Raw genomic sequence first — 12,067 nt, 5'->3', positions numbered from 1 at the left:
CAGTGTCTTTGCAGCCCACCAGATTCCTAACTCTCAAGCTTTTGAGATGAAAGCAGTGTGAAAAACACTCCTTTCCTTTCTTTTTATACAAAGCCACAGTTTAGCAAACATTGTACCTCACCAGTGTTTTAAACTCCCCAGTGATTTTTGAAATGTACTGGCAGCCAGTGTGGCCAGCTCCTCTTTCTGACCCATGTCCAGCTGTCCCCTAAGAGCAAGGAGGCAGTCAAGTTGCTCTCCATCTTTCACTCATTTTTAAACCATCTGCAACTGGAGTAAATTCAAAGCAGATAAAAACAAGGCACTTCTTCTCTCACAATTACAAATAGGAAGATGGGGTTTGATGCAGAAAAGGAATTCAGAGGGGAGATGAAAATGGAACGTCTTCCAGCTGAAGACAAATGACCCGAGTTACAAAACATAGCTTCAAAGCATAAAATCATGGACCAGCAGCCAGTGCCAAACATCCCATCCCTCTGAAGGAGTCAGGTTATATTAGCACTGGGAGCCATAACTTTGTAATGCAGAAAGGGATGACTTCTGCTTATCAGTGGATTAATTTCTACCCACCCCAAAACTATTTTGCTTTTTTAAATTCTTAAATTTCTAAAAAGTCACATCTGCTTATTATCAAACTGGAGACATCGTAAGGCACACATCAGGCCCTCTGACAGGCCTGTGCACCATTCAAAAACTGCTTTGAAGGATTAATAGAAGCACCATCTAAGGCAAATGTGTTTTTTTATGTGGCATCTCTATGAAAGGAGCGGGAGATATTTATCATTTGGAAAGAGCAAGCAGGATTCAAAGGAACAGGCTCATGAGCTGCAGTACACCTTGGTGGGAAAGGGAAGGTTAAGGTATAAGAAAAGGGGGGGGGGGGCACTGGCATTTTAATTACAAATACTGGCTAGTTAAAAACAGTGAATGCATAGAGCAGCAATAAGGAGGTTAGGAAAAAAAAACAAGCAAAGACAAAAATAAACAAATGCTAGCAAATATTAATCAAGTGAGAAAATAAATTATAAAGGAATTAATGCATGGAGGAAAATAATAAAGTGTCAATGTTACAGCAACAGGAGAAGGTATGATGTTCTTTCTCTCTCTGAGATATTGTTTTTCCTCAAGACCCAGTTTTGCACTAGATGCACTGGAAGAGGCAAGCCCTGAGTCCCAGCCTCAATGACGATTTCAGTACTGTGACAAATAATCCTTTCTTGTAAACACACAAACAGTCCTTGGCATAGAGACCGATCTTCAGATCTCAGCAAATCTTGCCAAGGACTAACCTAGTCCTAGCGAGTTTGGCTCCTTGCTGCCTCCCTCCGGGCTAATGAATCTCACACTGTTTTTTAGCAAAATGGTGCTTCAGTGAGAGCAGAGTGTTCGGTCCCCAGCCAGACACACTAGGAAAAGCAAGAGAGAGAGGAGAATATATAATCCGTATCTTTGGCAATGACCCCAACTGATGACTCCTCAACAGGGACTCTGCTCTTCCTTTGAAGAGGAGGAGCTGGGTCCCTATTTGAGGCGATGGTTCAAGGCTGTGAATTATAATCTGGCACAGGAAAGCCCTGAGGCCCTGACTTGGGGGCTGACAGTCCCCCAAACAGATGGGATTTAAGGCATGCCCTTGTCAGAAGCGTAACCACTTCCCTGCTCAGTGCTGGTTACAGTGCACCCTGCACCGCAGGAGGACAGCACCCAGCCCAGGGGATGCAATGCTGATCCCTTGCAGCAAGCTCTCACAGTGCAGTCTTGCAAAGCTTAATGCATTTGCAGAGCTAGGCTTCTTCGTATTTAACATTCACAATATTCAAAAAATTGCTCTTCTCATCTTCCTGCAGAAACACTTTCTATGCCTTGCTCTGAGTGTTTTTATAATGGCAAATTATCTGCCAGTAATGAATTAACTGGCATAGAGATCTCTCTTCTTCAGTTGCTCTCTGAAAATATGGAGTTTGGAGAAATGGGCTGCAATGTCTTCAGGCTTTCAATTCAACTTGGCATTGTAGCATCACAGAAAACAAATCATTTCAGAGAAAAAGAGTTACAAAAATTTCTGAAGCCAGTAAAACTATTTCCCGCTGTGCTATCTAAGACTTGGAACTACTTAACAGCATTCACAGCAGATGTAAAAGTTAAAAATTAAAGGCACCTCACTTTGGAAGACTTATAAAAATCACACTTAATTCCTTAACAACCAGAATCTTCCTTTTTTCCTTTTTAAATTCTATCCCATTTGACAAGTTGCATATGGTTTTAAGTGACCCAAGGTAGCTTACCTTGCCTGTTTTAGCAGCAGGCATACTGTTCTGCATTTTCATTGCTTCAATTACACAAATCTCTTGACCTTCTGAAACCTGATAAAATTAAAGCAGTACAAAATGAGGACAGAGGATTTAAAATGTGTTAAGTGTATATGATTTTTTTCTGTAGAATAAAGGGATTATTTCATTAAATACTATAAACAGACTTTTATGGCACATGTAAAGTAAGCCAGCTACAGACAATCACGGCACAAATCTCAGCATCATAGTTGCCTTTGACAAACTGAAGGTAAAATAGGGAAAAGGAATCACCTACTTAAAAATATCCCCCCAACCACACCTGAGAAGTTCCTCTCCCCTCCTATCCCATCTACTCAGCTCCAGCTTTCACGGTTCACATTTCACATCCATCACAGTACAACATCAAAATTTAATTTGTGCTGTTTTGGCTGCGGAGCCTTTGCTTTGCTTCCCTGGCGCAGATCCCACGGATACTAAGCCTGATGCAGAGGCCAAAAGTTTCTTGGCATGAGTGCCGGGGAGCACGGCTAGAGGCTCTGACGATACCCCCCAGATCGGCGTGGAGCAGCAAGTCACACCTTCGCGCATGGCAGTAGCTGACGCCTTCAGACTGCCCGAACGGCACATGCCTGCGAGGAAACACGGAGTTTTATGCACGGGGCAGGGATCACGGAGGCAAAACGATCATTTTCACCACAACTGATGGCTCTTAAAGGGTAACACTCAAGGTTCGTCTTTCTGCTTGCTTGCACTCTGCTAATGGGCCTGTGAGAGCCCAAGGTGGCGAGCAACCGGCTGCGCTGCTCCGCTGGGCTCGCTGCGGTGCTCCCCAGCGCCTTCAAGCACGCTGCACCAAGCAAATGGCCACCTGAGGCTTTGTGGTGTGGCTGAGTGGTTTGCCTACCTACGCGGGGCAAAAAAACACTTGATTTGCCTATATACGAGGGAGAAAAAGCACTTGATTCAGAATTCACCCCTCTTGCAACCCAGTGATCGCCCAGGCATGCCATGAAGATGATGTACAGTGTAGATGGAGGGTGCTGGCCCTACGCGCCAATATTCAGGACTTGCATAAACACACTTCTCTGAGACATCTGGCTCTGTGTCCACTGCAATACTTTTCATACGGCCGTTTTGCTGACATGAAAGTCTGCCTTTCTTTTAGTGTCCAAGTAAATTATGGGAAGAGATCTGGTCTATGCATTGTTATACACGCTGCTTCTCTCAGAACATATTTGCCAATAAATATATTTTTTTCCCAAAATACATGTAAAATGAATAATACATAGTTGAGGACAAGAGCAGACAAGTTTGGAGAAATATACTGTCTAACAGACAGGTGTTAAGGCTGAGATCAAATGCACATTGTATGAAGCATATCCTGAAAACTTAAATAAAGCTTTTTTTCTAAAGTGAACACTAGAGGTAAGCACTTCCTAGCACCAGCACTCCTACTGGCTAATGTTAAGTGTATGTTTTACGCAATGACTGAAAAGCATCGATGCCCACCTGGATTCTGAGCAAGACAAAAAAAAAAAAAAATTTTTTTTAAAGATGCTTACGTGCTATTTCTCCAACAGATTGCCAGCAGCAATGTGATGGGCTTTTGGGGGGACCTAAGAGCTGGTGTTTGCTATGGGAATATAGTGTGATAACCTGATACAGAAGAATAACCAACACCCAACATTTCAATGGCAGAAATTCCATCGTGAGCTTCAGGTGACCATTTAAGTCATTAGCAGTGTCAGACTCAGTGAATAGTGTCAAAGACTTGCTCTTTGTGCCCAGCTATTTCCCTTCTGTCCCACTTCCACCTGCCTTTTGTCCCTGCCCTTCCACACCTGCTGCTCCCTCTGAAGCCTTTTTCCAGCAGCTCTTTCTTTTCTTCCTGCTTTTCCTCTTCTTCTTCGCCTCTCACTGCTCAGCTTTTCTTCCATCTGCTCTGAGCTTTCCAGATACTTCTGAGGTCAAGAGGGAGCTATGAATTTCTACTTCCCTTTAAAAAAAAGGCAAGCATGGTTTTTTTGTTTGCATGGGACATTTCAGAAACAAATTCGCCATCCTATGGTTAAACTCAGTGATCAGCATGACAAGACCATGGGCCTCTAAAGGCTGCTGAAAACTGAGACACTATGGAGTGCGGACCTGAATTTAGTGGCCTAATTTCAAGAGCACAAGAAACTCTTCTGTTGAGCCCCAGCGTGATTCAGTTTGCCAAAATCTCAAATGGCTTAATTAGGTGGATGCTATGCAAATTCATCAGTTAACAGTGATCTAAAGGAGTTTTGAAAATATATCTACTGTATAAGTGCTAAGCAGAATTGTCTCTTGTACATCTCAAGTATGGCAGTAAAATGCCACTGCGTATTAGTGGCTGTGGCATGGAAACATCCACAAATTTGAATTTCTCCACTTCCCACCTTTCTCGGAAAGAATACTTTCATGTTTCTAATAATACTTGCAGGGTTGATGACAAAGGAATTGGTGTCTAGGAAGCAAAAAAATCCATGCAACCAATAAAATATATACACAAAGTAACCAGTGAACACCTTGTGGTCTTACTACTTTAGAGGGAAGCAGGCACTTGCAGGAAGTACCCCAAGTTAAAGAGCTGCATCAGCACTTCCAATAATGGGCAATTTGTTGAAAATCACTTTGGTGAAAGTGTCACTTAAGCACGAATTTTAATTACTGTTCTTATGTGAAACCTTTATAGCTCAACTTATTGTGTTGCAAAGCAACAAATCCTAAAATTAGGCACTTGTATCTCTCTTTTCTCTTGTTCAGTCTTTTGGGCATTGTCAGATTTCTTTCATTATATAATTGCACATATCCTTTTGCTTGTTAGTTCGCCTGCAAATGAAAAGCGTAGCACAATTTCTTGTTTTCTAACTCATTTAAGGATTTATCTGGACTATTTTTTAAAGCTGTATTTTCTTCATATGATTTATGTCTTCCTGTGGACGGTAAAACAATGCAAACCATCATCTTTACATTTCAATTTATAGAGAGGTCTCAGTGATGACCCAAATCTGTCAAAACAGGCAAATAAAAACAAACAAAAAATCTGATTGATTGGAGCCCAGCAAAATAAAGGTGTCCCTTTTGTTAAAAGAAATAAAACTCAGGTGATCTTTCTCACGGACTTATGCTACTGACAAATCCACCTTCACATTGCTTGGAATATGAAAGTAAATGAGCGATTTACTGTCAGACCTGCACTCTGTATTTTAATAGTTTATTTCTGCAAGGTTCAGTTCAAAGTATCTGTTCGGTTTTGTTCTCCACAGAGTGAAAAGAAAAAAAAAAGAGAAAAGAAAAAAAAACACATTGAAGAGGTGGGTACCTATGGTCCTGATGCTGCTAACAATTCAGACATGAATTTAGGAATAGTCAATAGCACCGTTTGAGGAACTTGGGAACTGCACGGTGTTTTTTATCTACTCCAGAGCAAAGACCACGCACAGGACAGGGTCTTCAGTGTTTTCCCGACCAAGCTGTTCGCGGCGAGGGGCGGAAGCAGACTTGGAAAAGCCTCAGTGCTGACCTGCTTCCCTTGCACCTCCAGGAGGAGCACAGCGAGGAACTGCCCGCCCAGAGAGGGCCCCGGAAAACGCCGAGCTCCCAGAAGACGGCTCGCCTCTGAGGGCCCTGCTCCCAAGGGATCTCAGCAAATACCGCACGCTTTTCCCCGGACTTTTGTGCATCACCTCACGGAGATTTACTGAGTGTGACAGGGCGTCCTGAGCGCCCAGCTTGCAAAAGGGTCCCGAGCCCTGCCAGTCCTTCCGATGAGCCCAGCGGGCGCTGACGGACCCCTCGGCCGCCCGCCTAATTGGGGTGAAGTTTGGGGGGCCGAGCGGCGCACCTTTCATGCGGCTCGCCGCCTCCTCGCCCCTGACATGGGGTCAGGGCGCGCGTTCGCGCCCCATTAGCGCCGCGGCGCTCGCTCGTTAAGCAGCGGCTCGCTCGAAGGGCAGCGCGGCCCGTTTGCTCGGCAGATTTTAGCGTGTGAGGGAGGCCTGCGTGTCACACAGTACCGCGCCGTGTTGAGGAGTTTCAGACGTCTCCAGCTGATGATTAATTGTGAGTGATGGGAAATAAAATCCAGTAAAGCCAGCTGCTTGCCATGGTCGGCAAAATTACTATAATGGATATAGGCTGCCAATTTTCCAGTTTTACTGGCAAGTCTTCCAAGTGTAATTAAGGGAAGTTATAAATGATATGGAAATCTATCAAGTCCCATTTATTTTCAGAGGACTCTTTCCCCTGAGACTTTTATCTTCAAGCTTATAGTTTGCTTTGTTGTGCTAATGATTTAAACCACTTCTTATTTCTGATTAAAGCCCCCAATATCCTTCATAAGAAGTTAGATCCACTTTATTCACAAAGATTTAAAGAAACAGAAACCGTTTAAAGTTGTGTTTGTTCGCCATGCTGAGCTCTCGCTTCCTCTGTGGAGGCGTAAGAGAGTGGCCTCCATCTTAGGCACCAGCTACCTTCTGGATTTGTGCTTCTCCGCAAATCTGAGGATTTCAAAAAGACTGCTGGGGGCAGGGAGTGAGGGAGGAGAGCAAAGGAAAAATAAAACGAAAAGCCCACTGTCAACAGCAAAAAACCCAAGGTCACCCCAAAAGTCAAAAGCCTCCAGAAAATAAAGGTTGTAGGCGCCGCCTGAGACACCAGACATTTAGCACAGGGTGGTGTTGCTCACTAATGTCGTTTGATTTGGAATAAAAGCATGAAAATGATGTGCAAAGGCCTAAAATTGGAGCCGTAAAGGATGACTGCACAGTATTCCATTTCTCAATTTCATCCTTCAGAGCCACAAAATGGGGGTGATACAGTTACTGGATGAGATTTACAGTAACAGCTGTGGTCTTCCCACACAAGGGAGGACCTTCTAATGGGCTAAGGTCTGTTTTGAACAGACGGGGAGTAGCAAAACAAGGTTCCCTATTAAGGGTGTGCAGCAATATTCCCGATAAAGAAAAGGAGGGAGTAGCCGTCAGATTGCTTTAAGAGGCCTAAATCTCCTTCTCTGTTGAAAAAACAGAGCCGGTTTAGAAAGTGCTAACTGTTAAATAAATGAAAGGCATGTAAATGTAAGGGTTTGGTTTTTTCTTAAGCTCCTCGCTGCAAACGGTAAGGAATGCATAGGAACCAGTGCCAGGGGCATATGGCTTTCTCCTGTGCTGAACATTCATACAAAAGACAGGTTCATCAGTCATTGGAGTATCTGGATAAAAAATTAGCTCCTGATGGATGGTATTTAGAGCTTACCTGCTGCTAGTACATTACCAGCGAAACACAGGTTTTGAAACCCACATGACATTAGAAACTGCAGACCATGAAATACCCCACGTGCAAGCACACTCCTAATGTACGCCAGGTTATACAAAATAAGAAATAAGCTATTTAAACCCTCTGCCTAAAATTGGGCCCGCTGCAAGGAACCCTGGGTCAGCCCTACACAGGCCAATTAATGCACAGCATCTGCTGTATAGAAGCCATGCATGATGCACTTCCGAATGATTTCAGCAATTAAAAGAAAACTGTTTCCTGCCTGTTCTGACAGCAACTGTTTCAATGCAAGAGTGAGCACCAAATCATTGTGTGCAGCTGAAAAAATTAAGCCTCTTTTTTTTTTTTTTAATCTTGTGAAAAGGGGGTGGGTGGGATGAAGATTTCTTATGGAATCGGATCGTTCTTTTGTTGTCCGACATTCTGTGTTTTTCTGCCAAATTAGACAGAAGGCTCCGAGGGTTTACGGGGCCCTCTGCAGTATCACCTTCTGGTGCACTGTGGCTCCCTAAAAAGATGGATCAATATCAACCCTGCTGATTTGCCTACAAAAGTGAAAATCCTTCAATTATATTTTTAAGACATTTATATTTAGAACACAGGTGCTCCAACACGTAACATTTTTAATGCTCTCAGATCTGAAGAAAAAAAAAAAATTACAGCCCTAAGCAAAAAAGCATCTTAGATTTAGTTAAAAATGAAGTGAGAGCTGGATTTTATTGGTGTCTCCTTTCTGAGCTTTAGGGAGACACCAGTAAACAGCCCTTGTTATTCCCATTATACTAAGACTTGTGTCCCCATCGATTCTTATAAACTGAGAAGGGACAATGCAAGACTGGCCTATGTGAAATCCAGGTAACCTGTCCTGAGGTTTCAGAAGTATTCTCTTGTAGGTTTCTGCAAAATAATTACAAGCATTCATCTTATTTATGCTATGCAAAATCACTGAACAGTGAATTAACTATGTATTTAACGCCTAAAGCCCTTATGAAAATACTGCTCACTCTTTTATTATTATTATTCTTTTTTAACTTAGTCCATACTGGTATCATTCCCTTCCTAGATTTTTTTCTCTATGACTTGTTGGCATTCTGGCAGGAAGTATCTAACAAGAAAACAAATCAGGAGGAACTGGATGAGCAGCAATTGAAATTCCTTGACATTGTCCATACTGTGCAAAATAATTAGTGCAGGTTTTCCCTTCCTTCCAAATTAAATTTGAAACCCGAGCTATAATGTTGCAAATATAATTAGCAGCAATTAACGGTACGTGACAAATCATTATTAAACTTTTTTTTGCCAGGGCCCTTTAAAGAATGAATTTGAAGATAACACATCCCAAATTTTGTGACGACTGACCTCCAAAGGTCAGTGAATGTCCCCCCTGACAGCAATAAGCACTGGTCACTGCTCCCACTTATCCAAAACACACTTTCCCGACTGCTTCTGAGATCCCAAAGCCTTTAGTGGAAATAATACACAGGCAGAGCACTTCTGTGGGTGATTCTTGCGCTAGTCAGCCCAAGACAAAGTTTAGTTTCCATTTCGGAAATCTTTATCAGTCAACTTTTTCAGAAATGGGTAAAAAGTTGCATATCATTTAAAAAGGCAAAACATACCAATAAAAAAAAAAAATCTATGATTTCTTTTCCAAGGCCATTAGCACATTTCCCCTAGGGAGAAGTTCTAATATTGACAGTTCATATCTCATCACAGGAATAGGATTTCATTGTTAATTATAGTCTGCTCGAACACAAATCTTAGACTGTATAATCACATAAAGATATAGAAGAAAAATCTATTCCAGTCAAGTGTAAGAATTATATAAATATGTTTTAAGCAATTATATTTAAGATTTTCTTAATCTAATCACAACAAATATTATTTGAAGCCTCACACCGAATGGTGAAATATCTGAATGCTTTTACTCTTGAAATTTCATAGCTTTGTCATGAAACTACGAAAATGGTTTCACCCTGTTTAGCAATAGTTTGGGGGGGTTTTTTCACAAAAAAATACAAAAAGAAAAAAACATAAAATCATAAAAATTACATGAGGTGCCTGACCACATTTGGTCAAGTTTACCAACTCGATTTACAGAAAATTGCAGTTAATATTTGCACTGGGATCACTGAAGGGGAGGGAGGAAAAGAGGTAGAGAAAACAGAAAAATACAACAACGAAAGAAAATAAATGTTCATGCACAGGAGAAAACCTTCATTGAAATTAAGCATATCTTGTTAAATCTAGTAATTAACACCACATTTGTCTATATAGAATGTAAGAGTATAACTTAGGCAAATCAGTTTCTACTGTTTTTTCCTGGTGGTATTTCTATGTTACAAATTCCCACCAGTATAATTACAGGTATAAAATAAGAAAGAGGAACTTTATTTAGATTTTGAAGTTTGAAGGGCAAATACGATTCAAGACAACAAGCAACCGGCTGACAGCAACAGGTAACTTTACAACTCCACCTTTTCTTTCACAAGAATGAACAATGTAGTGAGAAACCGAATCTGGGGAGCTGTCTTGTTTTGTGAGCATTTCAACAGCAGAGGTCAAGCGAGACATACCCTTTCCTACAGCAAGAACTTTCCTAGGTTTGTGAAATGGAAAATTGTGGAGAAGGATTTTTTTTACTATTTTTCTAAAGAGCAAGAAGAGAAACTTTGAAATAACGTGCATGTAACTTAACTGCAAGAGGATTTAAAAACATCTTCCTCGGTTAGTTTAGTCCAGTGGCTTTTAAAATGTTTGTGGCATTGCTGGCAGGGATGTGTTCAGTAAGTTATACAGCTCCTCAAGCAGTCTTCAAGATATCTTAATTTTGAAATTAGTGAGGCAATTAGCATATAAATTTAACAACATTGATGTCTTGGTAGAAAAACTCATCCCATGCAATATCAATAGACACGGATACACTAGTATCAGTTTGAAATTATAAGAAATTTTGATAAAAGAAGAGTCCATTTAGAAAGTGGTTTGAATGGTGATAACATCCACAACACGGGATAATCTTGCATCACTTGGAGGGAGAGAGGAAATTTAGAGACTGAGATCAACATAATTAACGGCCACCTTTTGGCTGCAGTGCTACAAAGATGCAGTAACGATTGGGCATTTACCTGCAGCTGCTTTCCTTTTACATATATATTTGGAGGACACACCAAAAAAAAAAATCACTAAACTGGTTTAGGCTACCAGCGTTGGCTTCTTGACCAATGCCTGGCTTAGCAATGCCACCTGTTCTGCCTAATGTAATTAGAAAAAGAAACACAACCCACAAAAACATACAGCTAAAATAAAAAATATTTGCATTTCAGACCGATACAAAACTGAAAGAGCAAGAACTGTAAACATAGGCAAAAATATAGCAAAAACTATAAACTATAGGGCAACCGGGACAGTCTGGATCTCTTTTTGTTGCAGTATACAAAGCCTAGCAAACTCAGAAGCTGTTGTGGGAGCACTTTGGACGGCTTTCTTTAATTGGGGTATGACAACTTTAGTCTACCTGTGACCCCGCGATTGCAGCGCATGGACCTTACATGCACAAAAATCAAGCCAGGAGATTCAAGAAGAAACCTCTGCAAGGAGCTGCCTGTTTTCTGCCCTCTGAGTAAGCAGAGAATTTGTGCAGCTCGAATAGTTTTCCCGGCGTTATGTTTCTGGTAGTTGTGGCGAGCCGAGACTGTGCACGGTGCCATCCCCACGCTCAGGCAGGAAAATACTCCGGAGACAGTGTGCGATGGGGGCTGCCTTGTGCTGACATTGTTGTCAGCAGAAACGCACCAAGTCCCTTGTCTGGACTTTTGAAGCCTGGTGGCTTCTCTTGCCCTTAGCACCACGGGGAACCAAACTGTGACTCTCCCCAACCAGAACTGCCTCATAATGCACACTTGTCACTAGCAATCTGCTTAAAAAATAAACATGCAGACAACCTACCCCCCCCAAATGGACGGGTATCTCCTATATAACTGTGTTATCATAAAGAACATAAGTTAAATTTAAACCTTCTCTCCCTAAATAATAGTAAGCTGCTTGCCACGCAGCCAGATTTCACATCATTTGGTGGTTATCTTGCTTTATGCTTCTGAGTGGCTTCGTTATATTTCCAGGAATAATTGAGTGGCAATTAATTACATTCTTCTAATTAGGTGAGAGAAAATAAAGAAAGTAGAAAGCAGCTAAAAAGCTAAAAAATTGGCAGCATGGCAAGTCCTACTTCTCTCTGAATGACAAACAGCACTTCCCCACTGTGGTACTAAAAATCTATGGATCGTCTTATAGAAAAAAGAAAACGAATCCCTTGCATATGCAGTATCTTTTGGCAAAAATGAATTGGAAACTGCTTCTCAGACCTGCTGGAGGATGCTCACACAATCTTCACCAGCCCAAAGCTTTTTTCGTGAATGGCAGCCAAAAGCGAACACTATACTTCAAGGAAAAACAATGATGCATCGAGTGAG

The 12,067-nt window shown here is 41.6% G+C and overlaps 1 protein-coding gene across 2 annotated transcripts in view; it reads right to left on the bottom strand.

The window, feature by feature from the left end:
- PCCA (propionyl-CoA carboxylase subunit alpha) overlaps nt 1-12,067 on the bottom strand; it is a 301,944-nt gene that overhangs the window by 1,658 nt on the left and 288,219 nt on the right. For both annotated transcript variants that reach the window (XM_067293647.1, XM_067293657.1), the window contains one exon: nt 2,286-2,363. In XM_067293647.1, the coding sequence (XP_067149748.1) occupies nt 2,286-2,363 (78 nt within the window). The remainder of the gene's footprint in view (nt 1-2,285; nt 2,364-12,067) is intronic.

Source organism: Apteryx mantelli, chromosome 1 (assembly GCF_036417845.1).
Source record: "Apteryx mantelli isolate bAptMan1 chromosome 1, bAptMan1.hap1, whole genome shotgun sequence".
Taxonomy (NCBI): domain Eukaryota; kingdom Metazoa; phylum Chordata; class Aves; order Apterygiformes; family Apterygidae; genus Apteryx; species Apteryx mantelli.
Note: the sequence above shows the minus strand (reverse complement) of the source record. Positions and strands in the feature narration are given on the sequence as shown.